Source organism: Columba livia, chromosome 4, assembly GCF_036013475.1.
Source record: "Columba livia isolate bColLiv1 breed racing homer chromosome 4, bColLiv1.pat.W.v2, whole genome shotgun sequence".
Lineage (NCBI taxonomy): Eukaryota > Metazoa > Chordata > Aves > Columbiformes > Columbidae > Columba > Columba livia.
The window spans coordinates 25,845,214-25,866,918 of NC_088605.1; the positions used below are offsets into that span (position 1 = coordinate 25,845,214).

The 21,705-nt window shown below is 34.7% G+C and overlaps 1 protein-coding gene across 10 annotated transcripts in view; it reads right to left on the bottom strand.

The window, feature by feature from the left end:
• ATP8A1 (ATPase phospholipid transporting 8A1) overlaps positions 1-21,705 on the bottom strand; it is a 107,297-nt gene that overhangs the window by 29,763 nt on the left and 55,829 nt on the right. For all 10 annotated transcript variants that reach the window (XM_065060796.1, XM_065060794.1, XM_065060790.1 and 7 more), the window contains 7 exons: positions 20,286-20,424; positions 19,912-19,976; positions 14,905-15,077; positions 8,808-8,991; positions 8,595-8,705; positions 1,717-1,791; positions 1,456-1,578 (listed from right to left, as the gene is read on the bottom strand). In XM_065060796.1, the coding sequence (XP_064916868.1) occupies positions 1,456-1,578; positions 1,717-1,791; positions 8,595-8,705; positions 8,808-8,991; positions 14,905-15,077; positions 19,912-19,976; positions 20,286-20,424 (870 nt within the window). The remainder of the gene's footprint in view (positions 1-1,455; positions 1,579-1,716; positions 1,792-8,594; positions 8,706-8,807; positions 8,992-14,904; positions 15,078-19,911; positions 19,977-20,285; positions 20,425-21,705) is intronic.

Genomic DNA, 21,705 nt, shown 5'->3' on the forward strand with positions numbered 1-21,705 from the left:
GCAAGAAAAATTAGTTCTACTTTTCCATTTTCCCGACCAATTCTTATTGTCACACACTAATCCTTTAACCTCTGTCACGACCTCATAACCTTTGATCCCTTTTACCATAACAAACATCTGCATCAACATTCAGGGCAGTAATGTTTCCCAATCTTTAACACCAACTATCCAACTTATATAGCTGGGAATTCTGTAGCTGGGAAGTTTGGAGACATTTACTTAAAACAAGTGTTATATGGGAAGAGCTACACATTTCCAAGGAAGTCAACAATACATTTGTGCAATAATAAAAATTACAGACTTAGAATTTAAAACCAATCCAACAACTGTAACTCGTGATTTATATTGCATTAAGGCTATCACAACACAGAAGTGTTTGCATTAATGGACCATGAAAGATCTTGGATTTGTAGAGCCTTCACAGTGACAGAAGAAACACTATTTTCTCCAGTTTCCTTACAATTTTTAGGCTTGTTTTTGTGGTTGACAGGATGAAGTGAGGAAGAAGGAGAATAATCTCATACTGTCCAGTGAACTACGTTCAGATAATTCTATATACATAGGACTACTCCAGTTTTACAACATAAGTTGCACAGAGCTAAGTATGCTCTATCAGCTCCAAGCATCTACTACAGACCACTACATGTAGGAGTTGTTAATTCAATAACAGATCGAAAATATCCCCAAGTTCAACGTATGATGACATTACTTGAAATGTCCCAATTACATTAAAAATATCAAATCAGAAGGAACTCTTACAAACATCATGGTATTCATGAAATTGCAGATTGGGAAAAAAGTTTCAGTTAGCTTTTTTTAATAGCGATTACTTACAGATAAACGTGTAGAAATTGTGTATATTATATATATTAGAAGTCCTACATTCTTTTACTGCTTCTTGTGCTAGTCTCTCCAAGGTGAATGCCACCCATTTTCCATCTAAAGGAGCCTCAGATTTCTTTTGTTCCCCCCTGACAATTCATAACTGTCTCCAAGTATTTTTTCACAAAACTCAAAATAAAACCATAAAATCACAACTCCAAATTGACAAAGAACAGTACCAAGTACCTCCTTCTACAAATCTAATGACAGTTCTTATTGTCCTCTGCAACACTTCTCCACAGGCTTCAGTAATCCGTTTCCATATAACAGTACCAATACATACAGCCCAGCGACAGAGGTGTCTAATCACTTCTGCCTATAGAAGACAGCTCTATTACCATTAGTGGGGGACTGGGGGGAGGAAATCAACGCTGAAAACCAAAACGCTTGCATTTCCATACTTGTTAAAAATGGATAAACATGATTTGCACCATTCATAGACAAACAGACAGTTGGAAATAGTAGTAATAAAAATCACCTCCATTTTTAATTATGACCAGCACAGAACAAAAAGGATAACTACACTGAATTCCTATTAGTTTCTGCTTTAATTATATTGGAATTTTTATCTACCTTAGTATTAAAGTCCAGTGCATTTTGAGAAGTCTTGTATAACTCCGGATATTTCAGCATGTTTTCTTTTCGACAGGATCTCTCAAATATTCCAAGAGTTAGTGGAGGCATTGCTGTAAACATCTAGTAGATGGATTAAAAGAAATGAACAAACAAACATATCACAAAACTTTAGAGGTAAAGACTTGCTTAAAGACTGCTTACTCAAGAAACTCCCATGATTATGGTTGAAAATAAGTGAAAATACACAAAGCATCTTACCACATTGTAGAGACCTATACACCATCTTTCAAAAAGAATTTGTCCAGAAAAGCCATTGACGAAAGCAAACCAGACCTGAAAAATAGGAGAACCCAATATTACTCAAATGTCCTGAGAGGTGTGACAAATTCACTTTTTTTCCTCAGCTTCACCAAAAGGAGCATTCCTAGAACATCTTTACAACACAGTTGAGGATGTTATGCCTTAAGCCTATATGAAAAAACACAACAATAAAACCAAGTTGTGTTTAGAACAGATAATGGGCAATTTAGTCAAATGTGTGAGTAATTCTATCTAAATATGATGATAAACATTTCAAAGAGGTAGCTATTTTCAAAAGGAATTTCATGTTTGTTACATATTTAAGAGGGATTTAGTTCACTGCATTTGTATTGTACTTAATGAAATAAAAATTATGAGAAATACTGGGAAAAAAAGAAAAATCAAAGGAAACACAGATAAGAAACAGTCACAATCTTCTAATCATTAGCAAACCTCCTAACTAATAGAGTTCATACAGTAAGCTGCAGTCTGGAAACCAAAATTATACCGAGATTCCTTTTTCATACATGAAACTCATGAAAAGAAGAGGTTTTACCAGAGCACTAAATCAACTACGATCACTTAGTTAACAAGCACTAACTCAACTACAGAGTATATTAGAGAGGTAGCTGGAAAAGTCTTGATTGCATGAATTTTATCACTTTTCGCTAAAAAGTTAAATAAATAAAATTTAATTTGAAAGGTGGGATGACACATTTTCCTATGTTTTTCAGTTCAACATGGAGCAGGACTGCTTTTGTTTCTTACTTTGTACTTATATACTTTGTTCAATGACGAAGTTGAGAAGCAGCAGATCTGCCGAATCTTTATTAACAAGCTACACTGAAACTATATTATCTACAACAAACATAAGCTATCAAGGTGACAGAAGCTAGGGTCATCTGAACAACATTCTACTCAATTTAAGACTCACGTTTTTTCAAGTGATTTTTTAGATGCTGCTTTGCAGAGACTGCGATCCAGTTCACATTTCGTTTGACTGTATTATGGAAGCATGAATTGCTACAATCAATACGTATGTTTATCAGTATCCCAGGGTGGCCTCCAGGTGACCATATTCTATCATGTTTTTTATCAACTTGTGGAATGTTTGAGCATGTTTGTGAATACTTTGAGATGGAAAAAAACCACTGAAATTAGCAACTATAAACACTAAAAATGGGAGTTAAAGTCCAGCTAAAATTTCATTTACTGGTTGTAAATACATATCTTTTAGAGGCCAATTATTGGAACAAGGCTGAATACAAAATCATGATTATTAGACGCTGTAATATATAGAATACACTGAATTTTCTGAAGTCTTATAATGCTGATTGTCTTTATTTTGATTAGTTTAACAGTAACAAGCACTCTGTTTTCTAACTTTTCAGTCTATTAACTGGAAAGCATAGAATTACTTATGCCAGTTAAATGAGATTTTTATAAGCTCTTGTGTATTTTGTTTTTTTTTTTTACTTTTGAAATAGGAGTTATGTTGTAACTGTGAAGAATTTAGAAGATGTTTATTAGCAGCAGTTTCTCAGTAGTCAAGTATGAGGGAGTGAGATGAATACATAATCAGTTTTTCATTACTGAACAATTAATTATGCACTCAACATCAGCACAAGTTTTGGATGCTTTACAACTAAGCTAAATGTATGAACCTAATCCAGAACCCTGGATACACGTTGTGCTCCTCAACTGCCTTCTCTCTTTTCAACCTTCTTATTATATGTAGTCCCTAAATTACTGTACTCCCAGCCTACAAAGATGGCCAGGAAGACAGCTCTTAAAATAGAGGAGTGAAGGACAAATACCATTATGTGACTGACTCCTTAATTTTTATTTTATTCTTTTTATCAAGTACTGGAGCAAATTTTAGAATTCTTAATCTGAAAGGGTTTAGGGTTGTGGAAAAGGACAGTTTGGGTGGACGCACATTTACACGTACACATATGTGTTTATATATGTGCACGTCTCATTGCTAGGAATTTCAGAGTTGAACAAAAGTACAACTCTCTAGCAAGAAAATAAAATAGACCACAAGTAGACATACACTTGACTCTTCATAACCACGGAGTATATGGAAAGAATATTAACTTTCTCTTGTGATTTATCTAACAGTCGGAAAGTTATTAAACTTTAATATAAAAAGAAAGGCCTAAATACATGTACTGAACCTATTCCAGATATTCACTTCTATTAAAGGGAAGTGACGCTAAGCAACACTTAAAAATGTTTTTGAGGGAGTGTTTTAAAGAAATGCAAGAATTTATGATAAAATTTCCATTTATAATAGAACGTCACGTATGTAGTCACTACCAAGCCTCTCAGAAATGCTATGCATCATTTTATCCCTTAAAAACCTTTCAGTTTTATTTTGTACATAATTTCAGTTAAAATTTTCAAGCTATTTACACTCTGAAAACTACAGTTTTACTGTAGAATTGTAAAGAAATCCTTCAAGTTATAACAGTGACTTCCTGAAATCTTAAGTACTTACTTTCTTCCAAAGAAAGCATGCAAGTTACAGGCATTTCAATTAAGTTTTAGTGTAAAAAGGAACTGGAACAAATCTTGCTCAGAACTCTATATGCAAACCAAGAAGAAATGACGTTGGGTACCAGTCTCGGGTTCTAAAGTTCTTGCTCAATCTATCCAAAATGTGTCTGAGAAGAGAAACCTTTTAATGTGGCTAAAAACAATGCCCTTTGTAGTAGAACACTACTATTTAGTGAAATACCAGATATACTGTTTTAAGAGACAGCATCTTTAACATCTAAGCAGAAACATGGATTTTCTATTGTTTACAATATAGTATTCGAATGTTCGCATTAAAAAAAAATCTATGGTGGTAGTGTGGGGGAAACAGCAAGGATAAATACAGCCCTCATCTCAAACTGTAAGAGGGGAAGATAGGAAGTCACCCACTTACCCTGACTTCCAAACCTTGGACCCTAGAAGATTACACTCTTAACCATACATGAAAAAACCTCTATGGAGCTTACTACAGTGTTAATAGTGACAGTGACAAGAAACAGACAATTTCTCACTTCAGAGTGGGAAATTTATTCATAGACAAGTGTGTTTCACTCTGATTATGATGAATGATGAAAGCAGCTGTACCTGTAAAATAAGTTTTTAGAACATATTGTACATGATACTAAGTTAGCAGCAGATTCAGCCAGTTCTCTCCTAGCGGGCAGGCCCTACTGTAACAGCTCAATGTACTAATCCAGCACCTCTATAGAGAAGGACAGGAAACACTCTGAAGTACTTCTTAAGCCCACTTAATGTGAGGGAGAAGTGAAAATTCAGACTATTTTGGAGTTCAGTTGCTACAGAATTTCCATTGAAAATGAAAGACTTAGGCTCACAGCCAAGTTTTCAAAGCATACAATGCAAAAAAACTGGGCAATAGCACAATTGCTTTCTTCTGTCATGTTTTAAACTGAACTCGGTGTGGTTCGCATGCATTGAGTATGCAATGGCATACTGAACAACAGCACCTCAACTCTACAGCTTAGAAGCAGTGTGAGCATAAACAGAAACCTGGCTCATGTTTGGGGTTCTGCATGTCTCAGAATGACCACAAGCATCATTCACCTGAGGTGTCAGGCAGAGGAAATCAGGAACAAAATGGTAAACTTCAGCTAGGGACGGGAGCAGCAGAAAGTGTTTAATTCAACGGTGCGATGAAAAGGGCTCAGGCAGGGCGAAAAAAAAAAAAGATAAAAAATGAAAAAGAGGATGTTCCAGCTCTAATTACTCAGTATAATTGAACTTAATGTGTTACAAATGGCCATGTTTAAAGATCCGTGACTGAACTTTAAATGTGAACTCCATGCATCTGTTTTTTCTGTTTGTGTCCTATTCTCTCATACTCTTTTGTTTGAATCTTCCCCTATGTGAGAAACATAAATGACCTAGGCAGATCTTCAAAAATTATTTTCTTTTTAATTGTAAGCCTTTTTTATTTAACATAAACCAGTAAATTTATGTATTTACTAGTTATTATTATCTAGCAAAACAAAAAATCAGGAGTAGGAAAATTTCGTCCCTCCGATGTTGAAGAGAGATTTGTGTAACTTCACAAAAGAATCAGTTTAACAAGAGTATATAGAGTAATGGTAGTTATAAAACCAAAACAAACCCACAAAGGAGTTCCCAATCACTAGATCAATCTCAACTATCATCAGAAGGTAAATACAGACCCTCAAATTACGTCCGAAAATCTGCATAGGCTTCTCCTATATGAGTGTGAGGCTCGACACAAGTTTCATAATGTACATTAGCAGTCTAATAGAAATTCAAAGTTTTCACTTGCAATTTAGAATGATACTTTCATAGTATAGCCTCTAAAGTTACTGGGACTAGTCCCATAGAAAAGATGAGGTCCATGTTTAAATATTTGCTGAGTCAAGACACAGAGTAGAAAAAGTTATTACAAACCAGATTCAGTTTCTTACGAGTTTAAAAGTCAATAAACACTAATCAGCGTGCAGGAGTATTACTACAGACCTTTACCATTTTCTGAATCAAGAAACCAATAGCACTTATTTTGCATCACCCCACAAATGCTTACAAAAAAGGCTGTATCTTAGATTAAATGGAATCTATTATATTACTTGATTAGTACTGAGCAGATATTTTAAAATACAGTATATATTTATTAAGTAAAGGTAGGTATTTTTAGTTGCTGTCAGCCAAATAAAAGGAAACTTATTTAAAGCAACTTTCCAGACATGCCTTTCATAGTGTTATTTTCTAAACTCCAAGACAGAGGAGGTGTGGCCACAAAAGCTTCACAGACGTTTTTCTGATGTAGCATTTCTGCATATTAAGCAGCAGCTTACAAATACTCATTGAGCTCTCTGCTCCCACGCCTGATCCGTACAAAAAACTGAAAAGAGAGATTCAAGACTGGCAGTTGTCCTTTCTAGAGACATTCAATGATGAATTTCTGCCCATTCACCCACAGTATTGACATGAGCTATTAACATCTGTGAAAGTTTTCCGAGCTGACAAACGTCAGTTATACAGGAATTAAAGCTGAAGTCATCTTGTCTTCCAGAGAAGGTGTGCATGGTAAAATGCTTGTGTGCACAATATAGAAAGGGTCGTAACCCATACAAAAATGATCTCTTTGCCCTTCCATCTGCTCAGGAGGCACAGACTACCTCTTCTAGTCTTTTGTATTTTTAGACTATGATCTCTGTATCTTGCATTTAACTTGCTTTCACGAAGAATATAAAGGGTGGGATATGTATATCTGACTGAAGTTATAAATTTACAATGTGTTTGCAGGTGACAATAATAGAATGTTAAGAAAAATAAGGTAGTATGTTCTAAAGCCTACTTTGTACGTTTTCTATGACCACAAAGTATACATTAATACTGATTTTTCAAATATTTCAAGAGGCACTGCTAATCAGTACTTCTGAAAGTCTGATAATTTAATCAGATATTCAGCTTTTGGAATGTAGGATCTGAAGTCTGCCATCACTTCTAAAGCAAAAAAAATCCTTAATGGATTTGCTTTTTCTATAGCTTCTTTCTTTGTTTTTCTAAAGTATATATTCTAAACATACGAACTTGCTACTACTTAGATTGAAATCTATTTATGTTAATAACAAAGAGGAAAAAAAGGAGAATTTAGAAAATGTAAGAACAGGCTAAGAAAAATGCACACTTTTTGGCTACAATACTTGTACATAAACAAATGTTTAAAGCATTTTCAAATATTGCAACACTGTAAGATCACTCACATAAATATCAAATTTGGAAATATTAACCTAATGTTTACGTTAGGTCTAACAGAAATAAGGCATTTTCTTTCAATAAAAGCAAGATACATACTCTGCAAGTTTAAGGTATTAATTTGGAAATGCATTAAAAAAACTAAGAAAGTTTTAAGAATAATTGTTAACCTCATTAATGTAAAAATACGAAGACTTATTTTGCAATCAAGCTTTGCAGCAACTTTTTTCATGTATTTTAAACCCAAAGTATAACTGCGAATATAAAGTTTGAATCAATTCTAAACATAATTACTAGATATATATTTGGTTATAAGAAAGCAAGCAGGTGTTGAAAGAAAAAGAGGAACCGTAAATGAAGAGGAGGGAGAAAAAAAACTAAAAATCCCTTTAAAAATATGCTAAAAATTCCAAGGTTGCCATGTAGTCATGATTGTAACAAAAACTATAGCTATACATGCTGTCTTAACCATACCTACCAATAAACACATATTTATTACAATACAGTCCTCTCATACTACTGAATTTTTCACAGGACTTCAGACTCCTTAAAATCCTAGGTGAGAAAATTAGGTCAGCTACTTTCAGGAAAGTATGTCTGCTCATGAACTAGAGCCTAAGGAGGCATGGTTACCCCATCAACGGGTGACAGGTATGCAACAGTGCAACTAAACATATATGTAAAAACTCTAAATACTGTTTTGAACAACTCTGCAGTTCAAGAGTGACCTGCAAAAGGGCTTCAGATCACAAACAGCAGCTCAAAGAGTGTAAGCACGTACTTGGTAAATCTTGGTAAATCTAAAGCTACTTGTAACTGTATTCCTAAAATACTGTACTGATATAATAGATACATAATTTTAATAAGCTAGCAGTAGTACATTCAGTACTAATATTTAGTACATATTTTTAAGATAATTGGGTCTTCAAGAAAAATCACTTTAATATTAATCGGTTTATTAAAAAGCAAAATTCAGTTAGTGTTTATTGACAGTTTAAATCATATGTAATAATCAAAAGCTCAAAAAAGAAAATTTTCACTTTCCAGAAGTAACATTTACTGTACTGTAAAATTACCTCGATAATATAAAGAACTATATTCTTGTAGAAACAATACAAGATGCATTTAGCTACTCTGTTATAGTTCCAGGCTCCATGAACCAACAACAAGTTCTTCAAATACTTGAACTGCAAAAAAAATGAACAAACATATAATCAGAACATGCATACACCAATATTAATCTGATATGAAAATACTTTATAGCAGTATTTTACAGTTTAATGACTTACCTGAGCAATTGAGTAGTCTGAAGAATTAGCAGCCTGCAGCCCTTCATTCCCACTAATACCAACACCAACATGTGCTGTTTGTATCATACTAACATCATTTGCTCCATCACCAATCGCTAGAGTTACTACCTTAACTTGTTTTTTAACCATTTCTACAACTTCAGATTTTTGAAGTGGTGATACCCTAAGAGGCAGCAGAAAGAAAAAGGTTTAGATATGAGACTTTCAAATGAATGTACTTTCAAAACATACTTTATGTTCTGTGAAAAGGTAGTAAAACCAGGCAAACTAACATCCTGCTCAGTGACATGCATTTGTTATTGCTCCTTAGACTACATGCTAAAATTACAATCATAGTGAAATTCATAGCAACCTTTGATTTGTTAACAGGACTGGAGATGCATAGATCAAACAGCAATGGGCCCCTAAAACAGAGTAATGGAAGAAACCCCAAACACTGCCACTGGCTTTATTAACTTACAACAATTGCAGACTTCAGCATATTTTGTTGTTAGGTTGTCTATTTTCCTCTGTTTGAACATGTATTTTGTAAACAAACAACAAGATATTTAATACACAGATGCCAACACAAACAGGTCAACGTGGACCACCACTATCTTATCATAACATAGACTGCTAAATTAGAGGAGGCGACTTTGAACATTGACTCTTGATCCTCCACTTTGTTTAACTGCTGGTAACTTCTCCCTTGTTCTTTTCAGGGCCATTCCAATTATCTGTCATTAAGGAAACGTCCACAGTTGCGGGGACAAATTATTCCAGGGATGACTCAAAAGCTCTATTGATGAAACTATATCCGTTTTACCTCCATCTACCACTGTGTGTGTCACACATGTACCTTTCATTTCATGTTGTGAAGTTCTAGTGAAATTCAGTTCTTGTAGTACTTGAGGTACAATAACTGAAAATAATACACAAAAATTATGTGCTAGGACTGGCGTGCTTCACTGGGTGGGGAAGGGAAGGACCAAACTCTAGGCAGTGTGGCAATCCACTCTTGTGATTCCTGGCACTAGAGTCAAGTGTCCCTCTCCCTGTCCCTCTCTTTTCCTGGTAGAAACAATAGGAAATGCAAAAAAATGTGTTTCCCTATCTTCACTGTTCACCGCTTCATACAGAGAAAGCACTCAAAAGCTCAGTAACAAGGAAAAATGTTACCGCCACATACCAAAAATTCAGGGGTATTATGGCATTTATGTGCTCCTGAAGATCATCACAAACAACACTAACAGCAATGCAAAAAAACCCCAAAGAACTGAGGCTGGTGACTGATTTCATTGTGTTCCATGAAAAAGTGAATGCAGCAGAAAAAGTTCAGAAAAAAACCCCAGATCTCAGACATCACACTGCTATTATTCATTTCCTGTTATCCATTTCCTCTATCAACAAATCCAAAGCTCAGTAATTCCAGCAAAAGCTGAAACAGTCTTTGAGAAACTTTCATGAATATGTCATTTAGAAATGGCAGTTTCACCAAACCAACATTAATCTCCTATGAAAGGAAAGCACTTTCCCACTAAAATAAAGACTATGTAAGTTTTCAGCCATCTTAAGGTCGATTGTGATTATTCTGAAACGCAGCTTAAAACTGTAGGAGGAAACCAAGGTTTTATAGACATGGTTTTTACATCCTGAAACACACATTTATTCATATAACATGCATGATGAATAAAGTTTTGTCTAAAATAGTAAATTACACTAACAAACACAATTCTTACTAGTTAAAACTTATCTAACATTTTTGAAACTCAGACTACTTAAGAAATGGAAGAGATCCCAAACTATTCCTGGTGGACAAAGACAACTTATCAAGCATATTGGAACTGTTTTAAAACATTAAATTTTAAACAGAAATTATTAGAAAAAATAATTGAGACATTATGATCTGCCTTCCTGTATATTATTTCACACCCAAGATATGCAACTTGTGAAATGGAAGCACACTATCTCTTCTATAAATTCCTTAATATTACATTTAAAGTGTATTTGTTTTATTATTTGTTTCAACTACAAGCTCCCTTGTCTTCTGGAGAATGAGAAGCTTGAGGCCACACTCATCATGATCATATAACTTTGCTCTACACCACACTTTCAGTGACATCAGTTTACTACTTCAGTCCGTATCACCGAGGTACTCATTTTACTACAGAATAGACTTATTCTAGATCCAATTTCAATGCCACAAAAGAAATAACGGAAGAATTATATGAGCTCCACCACTGATCATTCATAAAAGAAAAAGAAAGTATTTTCCATTGTTCATCTGGCAAATGTCACTGTATTCTCCTTTTGTCTACTATATAAAGTTCTAGGAAGAAAAAAAACAGTCTTTCAACAAACAGCCTAAACCTCTACATCAGATAGGTTACTGGGTTCCCAGCACAGGGGTTAATGCTCTTTTCTAGCCCACGGGGCTTAACACTGAGACAGTGCTGTTAATGGAAACTGGGTACACTGTGTCTACACTCATCTTTGCTCACATACAATATTCTAATTCCCACTGGGTTCAGTAACATCTTTGTAGGTCTCCTGGTTCTCCCCTCTATATGCCAAAGGACACATTCTCACAGTTCACCTGTGGGTGATGCCTCATCACCTGAAAAAAACCCCAATGTTTATTCTGTGCTAATTCAGTAAAATTTCTTAAGCTTTAAGTACAACAAATCAGAGAAAAGTTGCATAAAATTTAACAGCATAATTTTGCAATAGGAAAAAAAATAAAGGAGTGAAAAATAATACAGACTTTGGATTGAAGGTAGCTATCTAGTCTACTTTATTCAGCAGCCTCTGCAACACACGCTGTCAGATGTCTGAGAAAGGTACTTGGGTTGAGTACAGCCTTGTGGTGAACCTGGCACAAAAGCTTCTGGGCAGTAGCCCTTTAGAAGAATTCTATGGTCCAAGTATATAAAAAAGCATGTCTATGTCTTTTGTTACATGTTTTATTTGAACTCTGCTGATGAGTATTGTATCAAGACTCACTACTGCCAGCTGCTACAGAAGATTCCTCACCCAAGAACTTTTTCATCTTTTTTTACTTTCCCTTTTAGACAACGTTATAAGGGCAGTTGGAAGATGGTACTTATTGCCTGGTGTATTAAATTCATGGTGAAATCAATACAAAATATTTTATGTTCATTTTGTTCACTCTTAGTTGTACATTTTTATGACTGAATAACCCATCTAATAATCTTCTTGCATGCATTACTCTGAAGCCAATATAAAGTTGGAATTCAGAATCATGGAAGTCTTTAAGCCAAACATCTGCTTGGAATTAATAACATACACAGATTTTTGAAGTGAAATGACTACTGAATATTTGTAAGCTTCATCTGTGTTATGGCTAGTCTTCTTGTAAGAACCCATAGGTAATAAATGCTTCTGAACAAGTGAATACAGTCTGAAAACTTCAAAGAAAGTGACGTAGTTTGTACTTTTAAAACCAAGGAGTGCTTAAAATGTTTACTGCCTTTATATGGACAGAAAAGAGACATACATTTTCATTTAGTCAGAACAATATAAGTGATTTATATTAATTAAACATTTTAAAATTATTTTCAGCTCACAAACAAGGGAATTTTTTTTTTTTTACTAATGATGGAGCACTAACAGATTTTTTTTGTCAGATTTCTGACTTCTGAGAAGCATGTGATATTAAAAAAACACATACTAAAGCAGTGAGTGCTACAAGCAAATATTTTAGTTTTAAACCTGCAGCCAATTTTTAAACAACCACAAAATATGTCAGAGCATATACCTAGACATGTATTGAAACCAGCTGACCTAAGTATCTTATGGAAATGTTAGAAATGTCAGAGAGAACACTACCAGAACAGAAACTTCCATTTTGCACTTTCTGTTGTTTCATCGCAAAAATGTTACCAATAAAAGTCTGTATGTGCAGAATAAAAGCTATATGTACAGAACATCCCTCAATGGTTCTGTAGTCCAACACAAACAGCAATATTGTCTCTTCAAAAAGCATAAAATATATTTTCACGTCAAGGAAAGTGAAGAAACAGTTTTGAAAGAGCAGTTCTACATGCATTTCCTGCTTGTTACTTATTATACTGAGTAAAATTGGAAATAGTAGAACAAGCACCAGGCTCCAACTTGCTTGTCAGAAAGACCACTGCCCTTAGCAAAATGTTTACACACAGTATAAACTGTGTATTAATGTAAGATCTAGTTTTAAAAGACAGTAAGACTTTGTTTGAAATTCAGAATATTTCATGCTGGAGCATGGCTACAAAGCTAAACCATTAAAAAAAAAATTAAAAAAAATCACTTGGTGGCATAACATATCACTTGACTGAAAGGATGGAAAGATGGAAGACCAGGTGCTTATTTGGGTATCCTAACTTCATTTGTTTTTCCCCGTCCTTTTGCAAGGCACAAAACTAGCTCCATTTTCAACACTGATTTTTCAGATTTATCTGCTTTATCTTAATGGAACATTATTAAACTCTCTACCTGAACATGAGAACCTTTCATTTATTTCTTACTAATCAAAACCACACAGTCTATTCAGGTGTATTTACAACAGTTTTCACATTTGTACACACCATGTCTTTACCTTCAGGTAGATGATAAGATAGGCAATCATGAGGTAGTAGGTAGTAAGCTCATATAATTTATTGAAAGAAGATTTGAATTTGGTAAGAACTGATGCTGAATTCTAAGAATTATTTTGTTCTTGTACAAAATCCAAGCTGACGCAATTTTCCACAGAGTTTTTTCCAAGGCAATTAAAGTCAGACATAGCACTCTATTTAAAAATGGAATTAGATGTAACTTGAATACAGAGACAATCCTAAATTTTCAGTACTACAGCAACTGAGAGAACTTGAACTTGTGACACCTGTATACTGAGAAACAGCAAGCTATATGGACTCTAGAAGAACCGGAATACCTTGTTTCTGAGTTTTCTTATTTTAATATAGGAAACAGCTTTTTCTATGCTACTACAAAGGTCAAAATAGTGAAAAAATACTCTGAAAACATTAACTGGCTAAGCTGGTTAAGAGTTACCTCAGACAGTGATGAAAATAAGAGCAATTTCCACAGTTGTGGAATGCTTGATTGCATTTCTAATACAGATATCCTACCTGTGTTGCCAATGATCTCATAAAGAAAAGTCCTTGAATCTGCTTTTTGACACATTAATCACTTGGTCTAAGTCAAGTTCTTTAAACATCAACAGGAGCAGTTCATGTTTATCTAGCTACCAAGTACCCAATGTCCCTTTTTGTTCAATCATTCAAATGTAGAAAAGGTGATGTACTGCTCAGGAGGTGCTTGCAGTTTTTGTGTTTAAAGCCGTAAAAATGTAAGAAGGCCCCAAAACATGGAAGTTATCACTTATATAGTCCTACTTATTCCTTCCTTAATATAAATTTGGAAATATTAAAAGGCAAATCAAACTGCTTTCATAGTGTGTACACTTAAAGAATGTAGATACTTAACTTTCTTTAATATGGAAAAAGTTGTCTTGTTACGGTGAGCTTACACTAACGGCTGATGTTTCCAGGAAAGCATTAAATATCTGATTGTATAAGAGAACCCCAAAACAATCAGGAGTAATAATTATAGGTATTTTAACCAGCTTCATGAAATAAAAATCACCCAGAGTAGTATCTTTAACATTTCTGTGCACTTCCTTCACAATGTAATCCATGGCTTACAAAACAATCTTGCCTGCAGAGGAAGCTTTACAAAAGAATCAAGATGTGCTAAAACCTGCAGATAACTGTAGTATCAATTTTAGGTTAAGATCAGTGTCTCAATCTTGCTAAGACTATCCTTGATGGATAACAAATTATTTTTCTAGGTATATGTAACCTGAATGACTTTGTTTGACAGGTATACTCTGTAGCAGACTGCACTTCAGAAATATTTTGTTTGAATGACCATATTTCACAAGTTTAGCTACTAAAGTGGTGTGTTTTTTTAATTTTATTTTTTAATCTATTTCATGGTCTGATGACATGGATATGTGTATTTTTCTCTGAAATAAATTTATTAATTTTTATATGTCAATAAAAATACCATAGAGCAAGAATAACATCAATCTTACCTGCAACAAATAACAGCTTTACAAGACAAAGCCAAATCCAGGAAATATTGTCTCACTCCAAATGTCAAAGCATACTTCAGAGATTTACCATCAATGATGAGAGCAAAATCATTTTCCTTCCTCAAAGCATCACCAAGAGTACTGCAATGATGACTGAGTGTCTCTCTCGTTCCCTGTTGTACAAAAAAATTGTGTTCATTATTTTTAATTCCTGCTATTCTTAAGTCCAAATTATTTTTCAGTGTGATGAGAAATAATGGCATTTCCTTTTCTGAGGAAATTACCTTTTAATTATGCTATCAAATAGACAGTATCATTGTGCAGGATTGCTCTCATGCTGCCAAAAAAAATACGTGTAAGTTGTGGTGGAACTTTTAATGCTCAGTTGAATAAATGTTTGCTAAAATTAATTATTAAATAAGTTTTCTATATACCTATGCAAAAGAAAATTTATATATATATGGATACCAGAAAAACAATTTCTGTTCACTATTACATAAAATAGCCCTAAATGTTTAGAAGATTATTAAAAGAAATGTCAAAGATAATTCATAAGTACAAGCACTATAACTGACAATCATAACCTTAATATTAAATCTATATTGTAAGAGAAGTCCACATCAACTACATATGTGTTCATATTTTGTATTTTTCAGTTACTAAGGACAGTTTGAGTAATATCTAAACAAATCACTATTCTGTGATCCAGTACTGAGAACTCCAGATTATATGCAGTAGACAACACATTCATATGTGTTTCTGCAGCAGGACCCATAGCCTGCTGTGGGGAAGTCACGAATATCTAGCTAGTTACAGTACAGCTCTATCACACAGTGTCACAAAGAAGAAAAAAACCTGCTTGTTGCATTTCTTTCTTTTTGAGTGGCCTTCACAGACCTACAACATACTCTTATTTCCTGCTTCACAGCCCAGGAGTCAGAAGGGTTTTTATAGGAGATAGGAAGAAGAAAACAAAACTTTTGCTTACAAAACACTGAATTTGGAAAACAGTAACATCCCATGACAATGATGTTCCTATATTTTTCTACAACTTTAAAAACCAAATAATTGTGCTATTTCGGTGATATCAGCTGTACATAAATAAAATTTGGTATAACTACCTAAAAATAAAACATCAAGAAGTAATTACAAATCTCAAACTCTCCCAAAGATACTGCTTTGCCTTTCCCAACTGTGCCCAGTTCTGCACACAGTTGTCCATGGTTTCTGCCTGCTTTGATTCCACTGGCCTTCTTGATATTCACTGGTTAGAAAGTCCTTAGAATGACAATCACTTTTGTATCTATTTTCTAGAGTGCCTTTTCTGATTAAGAAATATTGCAACATAAAGGAAGTGTCGATTTTTCATCTCTGTGGACCATTTAGCTTCTGAGCAAATTTAAGGAATACAAGAGCCTGAAACTTCATATTCCTCTCATCTATTGTTTCTTCTCATACCTGCAGTATAAACTCTCCTGTTTAAATTTACCTTAATTTTTTATCATAAACAGACATGCCACCAGGTAGCTTCATGCTACATATTGAAACAAACAAAAAATCCCCAAGACAATACAAAACACATCAACTGTAAACCTGTCACATTTGAAATTCCTTTGTGGGCTTACATGCAGTTCTATACTGAAATCTGGTGCGTTAAATTAAAATTTAAATCAAAACATGCTCTATTTGCTTGTACACTATTTCCATTAAACATTTCTCAGTGAAACTGAATGGTAATCAAACTATTTTCTATTATTATTGAAGTTCATAATCAAAAGAATATTATTTCAGTCTATGTTGACCAGTACTATAATGAAATTTAGCAGTCCATTAAGTTAATATTAAGGTAAAATAAAACCCAATGTTCTTTTATACAATTTTAAGAACTTACTAACAAAAACATATTCTGTTTGTGAACCTAAGTAGATGTTCATGGGAATGGAGCCTCAAAACAAATAATGTTGCAAAAAATTAGAGATACATAAATGCTCTGTAGAAGTCTTTCCAGTTCTATCCCAGCCAATGCTAACTGGGCAGAGGGAGTGGAATTTGGGGTATTTGTCTTTTAATTCCATAAATAAGGGTAATGGTTCATACAAAATAGATCTCTTATTTCAGCATATTCTTTTTAAACTCAGCTCAGAGCTGGGATACAGTCTAAACAAATATATATACATAAAACATTTTTTACTCCAACTTCTTCTGTCTTGCATGCTAGGGTCATAATAATGACCAAATTGAGGAGGTATTTATTTTGTTAAATCTGTTTTACATGTCCTGGGGACAGGGTACTCTGCCTGTCCCTGAAAGGATTAGTGTTGAGCTAGTTCCTTTTTAGAAGCAGCAGATATTGCACTATTATTGCAGAAGCAAGGGCAAGAATCATCCACTTACTGCCACTCTTTCCAGTACTGTGAAGGGGGTGCAGACCAGGAGCAGCCAACCTTCCTAACTCCTATGAACGTACCAATGCCTTCACATAGCCAAGAGGCTGTACCATACCTTGCAGAGCCAAGGAGGAAAGGACTACACACAGACCAACTCTTCTCCAAGACCCTAAACGCAGTTCCCACCACACTGGGATTTTTTTCTTTTAAGTGTTCAGAGCTGCTCAGTTCCTCCCGTGTGGAGGGAACTGGTTTGTCCAGCAGCCCTCATGGGCGCACAGTTCCTCTGCAAGGTAAGGGACAGAGTCCCAGTACAAGAGGTGGATCTACGCTGCTCAAAAGCCAGTTTCAGCCATATTCTTTAACTAAGTATTACAGCCATATTCCAACTAACTATTACAGCCTCTTGCCAGCTGTTGGTATGCAGAAAGGAAAGAGGAATTGCATCCACCCTTGCAGCTGCACTGACTCGAGGTTCTGCAATCGCAGCAGCCCACTCCTCCCTCCATTTCCTGAGACTTGCTCTGCTCCTCTATTAGAATAAATTTCAAAGCCATTTTTGACTCAACCAGTCGCACTATAAATGGAGACTGACATCTCATTCCAACCACATCAGTAAGTTAAAGATAAGACACAAGGTATACACTAATCAAACAGTGAAACATGCACCATCAAGCAAGGCAGAAAACTTTTAATGGAGTATCTTGTTACAATATTGCCACAGAGCAAACTTATTATTATTTTTAGAACTGCCTCTTGTCCTCAAACTATCCTATTACTGCATTTATCTGCTCTCAAAAAACATGATTTACATTATCACCACAGAAAGATTAGCAAGCAACCAGTTTGCATATGCAATTTCAGCTGCCATACAATATCTGCATCCCCATGTACGCTGAACGTACACTGTGCATGCAGGGAAGGATATCTCAGTCTCCACAGAATCTAGACACTTCAGTATGAGATACGGTAGCTGTACCGCACTCCCTATCTCATACTATCTTTTATTCTTAAACAATATTCACATACATTTATTTTTAAAATACATCACTTAATATATATTTATTCACCATTTTAGTGATCACACTAGAAGTGATTAATGTGCAACGCTTGTTTACTGAGTTTTAATTAGACTCCTTGTGGTTAAACAAATCTACCTCACTTTATTTCATTATATATCAAGAAGTATACAAAGTAGTCAGTCTTTCACACTTCTAATCTATAAAGTATTGTAGTAGTTTTGAAAACCAGCAGTCTGTGTAAATAACCTAAATATAAGACAGAAGTTCTCACTTGCATTGGTTAATTTTTACTCAGAGATTGGTTGAAGAGTGAAGAACTCAAAAGCAAAGTTAAGGGCTTGAACAAGGGTCACAAGGTTTCCAAAGCTATGCAATGAACTAAACTAAGGAAAAAAAAAAAGCCTTTTTTCATGAATATGACAGGCTACTTGTGTCAAAAGTTGCTTTCTATATCAACAGACTCTGGTTCCAGATGTTAAACAATAGCTTCTACTTGTCCTGTGTTTGGGAATTTATTTTAACTTTTATTAGCAAAAATATGCTGCTTAAAACAATTTATATTTGAAGTATAGTCACAATGATAAAATTCATACTAGTATTGAAAATGTGTTATTCTAAATAGGTCAAAACATTTTTTAGAAGTCCTTATTTTAAAAAAAAAGTAGCATTTTAATTTCTGTTGCTGCATTCTCTTACATGCTATCACTGAATCCTTCAGTTAAGGCACTCCCCCTCAGTTGCCAGTTCTCGTAGTTTCTTTTAACTTTTCTGTCCCTTTCTCTCTCCCGAGCAACCTGACCGCAATACAGAGTAAGGTAAACTTCATTTCAGGGTTTTCTCCTGAGGTCTTCTGGGCAGTGAGTTTTCCCACTGAGGAAATTCTTCCACTTCTAAGTTAATATAAGGTTCCCTTAGACGGTGGCAACAGGAGTTATTTTTTTCCCCTGATGGGATTTCTCACTTAATATTGCATTCCTGCATTATCTAAAGAATCTTTTTTCTACAAAGTACTGTACACTTGCAAGTTGCCAGTTTTAACTTGTACTTCAACAGCTGACTACAATTTCAGCTGTTTAATCACATAATAGCTATTAATTATTGGCATATTCAAAGTATTCTGTAAGAAACAGCATTAGAAAGGAATTTAGGATTAGTTTATTTGGGCTCTGCTAGGTGCTACTAGGAGCATTTGAAGCTCCTGACTTTGTTGCCTGCACAGATGGAGTCATTTTATGACATCACATTTGTTTGCTCATCATTCTGAGGTTCACTTGTGTAGTAGCTACTCTGTGGTTTTGGAAGCTGTAGACTAAGTTTCTAGCCATTCGGTAACATTTTATCACAAACAACATACGGACTTCCAAGTATGCAATACTAAAATTAACTGAGAAGATTCTAAAAACAAACAAAAAAGCACCCTCCAAAACAAACAGAAAGATAAAAAAACACCAAAAAGTGGTTTTAGCAGAATTTTATGTGTTTGTTCAGACAAACAGATGCTCCAAGTTATTTTTCAGGTCACCTCCACCATGACATCTAGGTATTTTATGCAGTAAGATAACATTTCGTTAACTGAAAACTTTGCAGGTTTTACTTACATCAAGAGAGGCTTCGTTTATAACAATTAGTCCCATGTTCTTTCTCAAAAGTTTACAGGAGTGACCTGTTAAAAACATTTTTGTTTTCAAAAATTTGTTCCACAAGAATCCATTATAATATAACAAAGCACTTTCTCCAGTAAAAGAACTCAGCAGAAGGACAAAAAACATCTTTACAGGGAGTTACAGCAAAGAACAAGCAGATCTCCCTTAGCTTTGCAAATTTTTTGAATGCAACTTGCATTAAATTCTGGAATGTCATATAATATTATTTTTTACAAGATGCCTTTCTCTTCTGAAAGCAATTTCACTCTAGCAACTTCTGTAATTTCTAAATCTGTAATAAAGCCATCAAATAATTGCAAATATAATACCGATGTTAATGGCAGTCTCTTGTTTGTCCCCAGTAAGTATCCAAATTTTTATGTCTGCTTTCATTAGTGTCTCTATGGTTTCAGGCACTTTGTCTTGTAGTTTATCTTCGATTGCTGTTGCTCCAAGCAGCTGAAGATTCTGTAAACATAAAATATTCAGTACATGCCATTTTTTCAGTTTAAATTCAGTTTTAATCTTTCAGTTTCATTTGTTTCACTTTCCATATTTACAACATTAATGCTCTCTAAATTAATTAATCAGATTTGGTATCAAGTATTAAAGAACTTCGAGTTTGTTCGTATGATCTTTAAGTAAAGTATCTTTGTGGCTTGACAAACTGTACAGTGTGACCACTAAAACTTCACCCAATTATTGGGAAGCCCAGCAGCTTGTTCAATAACAGTTACTTTGTCTTGAGGGGCACTTCTCTGATTTGGAGATTTAAGGAGTACTATTATTATATCTTCTCTTGCTTGTAAGAGAAACCCTCACCTTGTAAAAAACCAAACAAACCTGTCAATTAATCTTAATCTTAAAACTATAATATTGATTATGTTTGAATCTACCATGCAATAAACCTACATGGTTTTTGTGGCTACAGCCATTATTATACTTCATATTTATGTATCTTTAAAACCAGCTAAAACCCTGTTAATAGCATGATTATAAACCTAATAGTGTGCAATCCTGGATGCAGCGTGGCCTGCATACTACAGGCTGAGAAAGCACTTGTGCAGCTAATGCAAAAATTCTAATGGTAGCAGAGTTGCCGTGGTGTTAACAAAGTTTTATATTTGTAAGACTGTCTTGTGCATGTTTGGACAAACTGCTCATCTATGTAAACTGAAGTCTCACAAGCAAGTGAAGCTATATACCCTCACTCTTCTTTTTAATGAATGAAACACTGCAGGTTTTTGAGGCTCTGAATTTTAAGCATTTTCAATGTAATCTCTCTTATCCCTTCCAAGAAAAAAAAAAAAAAAAAACAAACAAAACCAAGCCTCCCACAAAAGTCAGGTATCAAAACTTCAAGCAACAGTGGCCTCAAGAATGCCCTTTGCTTGTACATTTAAGAGCCTCGGAAACCTTTCTTGTTGAGGCAGTGAAGTTTAAGCACGTGCTTGGCTACTCCAGCAGCAGCATTGCCAGAAACTCAAGGGAAGTTATCACAGCTCTGCTCTGTGTGAGGCTGCATCTGGGTATCGCCTCCCTTTCTGGGTCTTCAGTACAAGAGAGGCTGACAAAGTGGGGCAAGTCCAGCAGAGGGACACAAAAATAGCCTGAGGTTTGAAGCACACTGTATTAAGAGTAGGTGAGGACACAGGACAAGTTTAACATGTGAAAAAAAACAAGGCTAGGGGAGATATTCTACAGTGCACAGCAAAAGAGCAAAAGGCAATAGTAATATTCTGCAACAAC